This window comes from Salvia miltiorrhiza, chromosome 2 (genome assembly GCF_028751815.1).
Source record: "Salvia miltiorrhiza cultivar Shanhuang (shh) chromosome 2, IMPLAD_Smil_shh, whole genome shotgun sequence".
Classification (NCBI taxonomy): Eukaryota; Viridiplantae; Streptophyta; class Magnoliopsida; order Lamiales; family Lamiaceae; genus Salvia; species Salvia miltiorrhiza.
Genome location: NC_080388.1, coordinates 593321 through 597801, shown reverse-complemented (window position 1 = coordinate 597801; position 4481 = coordinate 593321). Strand labels below are relative to the sequence as shown.

General features: G+C 34.2%; 1 protein-coding gene across 1 annotated transcript; it reads left to right on the top strand.

The window, feature by feature from the left end:
- Window positions 1-1058: 1058 nt before the first annotated feature.
- Window positions 1059-3892, top strand: LOC131012495 (uncharacterized). Its single transcript, XM_057940482.1, has 9 exons — window positions 1059-1413; window positions 1551-1598; window positions 1725-1784; window positions 2296-2379; window positions 2514-2612; window positions 2877-2978; window positions 3085-3179; window positions 3306-3415; window positions 3535-3892. Exons 1-9 carry the CDS (start codon window positions 1114-1116, stop codon window positions 3549-3551), a joined length of 915 nt encoding a protein of 304 aa, XP_057796465.1. The 5' UTR covers window positions 1059-1113; the 3' UTR covers window positions 3552-3892.
- Window positions 3893-4481: the final 589 nt, after the last annotated feature.

The following is a 4481-nucleotide window of genomic DNA, read 5'->3' as shown; positions in this document are numbered from 1 at the left end:
AACTTAGTCATGGCAACGTTCAAAGGAAACGACGATGCGGACAGCGGCTGGACACGGCGACGTGGACGACTACTGGAACTTGCAAACGACCATTGCTGGAACTCACAATGCGGCGAACGGACATTAGTGAGTTCAGAGGAAACGGCAACACGGTCGGCGGCGATGCGGACGACGGTTGGACGGCGGCACCGACAAACGGTTGGAACTCACTATCTTTGAGGCAGAAACGTTGAAGAAGAAAGAAATAAGAAAAAATAATTGTAAAATAAAAAATGTGTTATTTAAATAAAATAAAAAATTAAATATTAAATTATAATATAAAAAAGTTAAAGGATATTATAGTCTTTTAAACTTAAAATGATTGTCTAACTTATGTATTATAAAGTGGGGCTATAAAACTGATGTTTTTATGAGAAAAGGGTTATATGTGATAATTCCCACTATTTAAGCCCACTAACTCACGAAAGGTTAATTTATTTACAATTCTATAATCTATAAAAAAGTTTATTAATAGTGAGAGATGTCACAAAATTTATTATACTCCCTCATACCCATTACAACTATCTCAGTTTTCATGGTGGAAAATCCCACTAAAAATATTCATTTTTTTTTTGTTTTTTTGGTAAATAAATAAAGGAATTTAATGGATCACCTACCATACTCTTTTTGTATACTTATTTTTAAAATAGTATTTAAATAATTTTAATTAATTTATTTTATCTTTTAATTATACATTTTTTATTTTGTGCTCAAAAGTAATGTAGCATTTCTAACTAGCTGAATCCCAAAATAAATACTCCCTCCGTCCCACCATTTTAGTCCCCTCCCACTTTTCACACATATTAAGAAAATGCATTTAATTTTTATATTTTTATCTTTTATACCCTTATTCATTATTTTCACACATCATTTTCACATTTAAGTGAAGCATTAAATAAGGTTAATTTAGTAAAAATAATATTTTTATATAGTATTAATTAGAAAAGTTGACTATCTTTTTGGGACATCTTAAAATGGAATAAGGGATTCAATTGGTGGGACGGAGGGAGTAACAGCCACTCATAGTCTCATATTTCTACTGATTCCAAAATTAGAACTTGGAATAAGCCAAATATGTACGGATTGAACCGTCTCAAATCGGCAAACCTCTCACCCGCTCGCTTCGCCGCCGCCGCCGCCGCCCCCTATGCGAAACGGTTGCTCAGATCCTCTCGCCATTCTCTCGCAGCGACACCAGGAATTGATAATTTTGCTAGCATCGGCGAGGCGGGTAAGATTAGTGACCGTCGCAACAACTATGAGAGGAAAATGCTGCCGCCGGCGCTCTCGAGGATTGTGGCGACGCTCACGTGCGAGTCATCTGCGGACGGCGGCTTCTGCGACGTTTACTTAGTCGGAGCCGACAAACACGCGGTAATTTGTTGTTTTTTTTCCTGTATTTGCTTCACATTGTTCATGATTATAAAATTCTGAGTCAAATCTTATGCATTGTTCAGCTAGGGATTGTTATTGAATCACAATAGCTTAAGTTAATCGTTCTTCATTTTCAGGAATCGCGGCGAGAAGTTCAGGCTGTGATACAATCCTTGAAGCCACAGGTGCTTTTCTTTTGAAATTTAGAAGCCACACACGCTACTACTCTTAATTTTTGCTGTATAATTATGTGTTGGTTGTCCTTTCTCACTCTCTAATATAACAATGCTATGCTTATGTATCTACTGCAGGTTGTTTTCTTGGGGTTGTGCGCTAGTCGCGATTATGTCCTTACGTGTCAAAAAGTCGAGGTTGGGCTGTATTTCTATTTGTTTTCAGTTTCTGTAGGATTTAGTGCTAGTAATTAGTCAGAAACAATCATGAAATTGTAGCTGTAGTGTGTTCTTATTTGGTATTTTTGAAGATCTACATGTGTGAAATCCAAGCTTTGAGTGAGGTAAGAGAACTTAGAACTACTTGCTTGACCCTGCATTACTCGTTGTGTGTTTAATGTGATACGGCTGAATAGTGACGAGAAGATAATTAGTAAAAGGAGCTTGTGAATTTGAGCTTTTAGTCCAAGCTGCCAATCTATAAGACCAGGTGACAACTTCATGATAGTGAAATAGATGCCCCATGAAAGCTAAGCCTCTTATTTCTCGATATTCAATTGGCTGGGCTATTTTGAGAATCAACTGAGTCGCTGAAGAGGCTCAATTGCTTTTAAAAGGGCAACTAATGGCTTAACTTGTTAAGAACCCTTCCCTTGTCCGACTTTCTAATAATTGTCAACTCAATTCACAAATAATCCTTGTTTTGTAGGTGCCAACCATCAGAGAAATGGTGGATATGTTGAAGAAAAAACAAAATCCCTTTTGGAGACTCTACAAGTGGTACCTTGTTAGGGTATGATTCTATTTCATTTATCCCAACTTACTCGATAAACATCTTTTTTGGCTTCTCCAACAAATTCCAGATAAACTTTACAAAATGATACTCATCTGTAATCTGTTTGTTTGTTTGTTTTTTCCTTTTTCTAGAATGATAGTCAATGTGAGGCCAGTGATGTTTATCGCGAGGCATATGAGGAGGCACTGGAATATGGTGGCAAGGTCGTACTTGGTGATCGACCTCGTGAAGTAAGCTACTTATCTTCATCTTTTAACTGTTATAAAAAGTAACAAGAGGCCCAATTTGGGCAAATTTGCTTGCTCTGCTCTTGCTGGTTGCTGCTTCTTCTCCATAGTCATATTGCTTTTGCATCTTGAATAGTGTTAATATTCTGTCTGTGGATAGTTTTCCTTATGTTGACTATAGGCAGAAAATCATTCACAGAACAAATATTATGTTTTCAATGTTAATTTTTGAAGCTCTAGTCTGAACACATCTTTCTTTTTTGGTAGATTTCATTTCAGAGATATTGGGCGAAGACATCTCTTTGGGAATTGTACGCCTTTCATTTTATAAATTTAACTGTTCGACTCCCAGAAGAGCTCTTTGACAAGGTATACTTAGTTACCTTATCAGACTGACAGATATTATGTCGGGAGGTCAGTTTTAATGATGTTACATGAGTGTTAAAAAGTCGATTTTTCCTTTATGTTATTGAAGGCAAAGGATGATGGTGAAATTGACAATTTAATAATCCAAACGATGAACAAGAAATATCCTGTTATAACGGAAACCTTTTTCCATGAGAGTGACCGGTTAGTGTTTTCATCACTTGTGAATTAATGTTCTAATTCTTCATTCTGCAATTCTAGGCTTTCTATCCTTGTAACATTGCATGTTTGGTTGTTTTATATTCTATATTTTTGGCTGTAAATATATAGATATATGTCGACCAAGTTACTAGAAGTTGCACGCAAGCATAACATAGTGGTTGCTGTTGTGGGAAAGTACCCTATCAGGAATCCAGAAGCACTGGAAAGAACCTATCGAGGTGAAACCGGTTGTTGATTTACTTTGTTCATTTCAAATTCTCTGATCGTTCCACATTGTATTTTCAAATACACGTCTGCTCGATATATGTAATTAACTCTACGTTCTTGAATGTTTTAGATGAAGCAACTTCTTAAGGTACCAATGTCAAGGAATGCAATCACGATGGGCATACTCAGCACGTATCCGATCTTCATGATTTTGAGGTGGTGGTTTGAAAAGAGTTGATTGGCTGTATCATGAAGATTCATGCAAATGAAATGAATATTAATATTCTCACGAGCTGTTGTGAGCATTTGATTTCTTACGCATTTCATTTCATGCAAAATTTGCTGGTAACCTACTACTTCTGGAATCATAAATTAGGTTTATTATATCTTATCTTCTCCTGAATTTATAATATTTTATGGGATTTGAAGTGGAGGACTCGATTTGAATTTATGTTGTTTTATTCTTATTATAATTTTACTATATCTCATTCTTTGAGTATTTCTTATCGTAAATTATCTAGAACTAGAAGCATATTGGAATGCGAACTTATTTCTTTTTGCTAGAACTACTGTGTAACCGGTCGAAAATCGACGAAATTTTTTTTTACATCATAATTATTTATTGTATATTATTTATAATCATATCATATGACAGGGTTTTTATATATAAAAAAATTAATTAACAAAATTAAATTGGTAGTACAGTTCACACTATAATACTCTCAATAATTTTCATTAGTTATATGTTAATTTTTTGTTGATAGTTAGAATAGATTGTCTTTTTATATAAGTTTTTATTTGATGATATTTAATAAAATATAGATGTGGGGTTGGAGATTTTAGAAAAATAAGAAGAAAACAATATATGTTAATTTGACATAGTATATGATGGATGATTGACACATCGTATTTCTTATTAATCGTGTATAAAAAAAATTTACTAAATTTATAGAAGTATAATTTTTTAAAATTGATAAGTAAAATTTAAGACCATATGAAACTTTTGAGCATTATCTTGTCTATAGCTGGAAATATCTCATTTGACTTTTGTACGTCGAACTTCTAATTATCATTTTG

What these genes read in the sequence shown, in the direction of transcription:
- LOC131012495 (XM_057940482.1), top strand. Translation starts at nt 1,114, where the DNA reads ATGTACGGATTGAACCGTCTCAAATCGGCAAACCTCTCACCCGCTCGC. An exon ending in TACAATCCTTGAAGCCACAG is followed by an intron (nt 1,599 to 1,724) that starts GTGCTTTTCTTT and finishes TATCTACTGCAG; the next exon opens with GTTGTTTTCTTGGGGTTGTG. An exon ending in ACAAGTGGTACCTTGTTAGG is followed by an intron (nt 2,380 to 2,513) that starts GTATGATTCTAT and finishes TCCTTTTTCTAG; the next exon opens with AATGATAGTCAATGTGAGGC.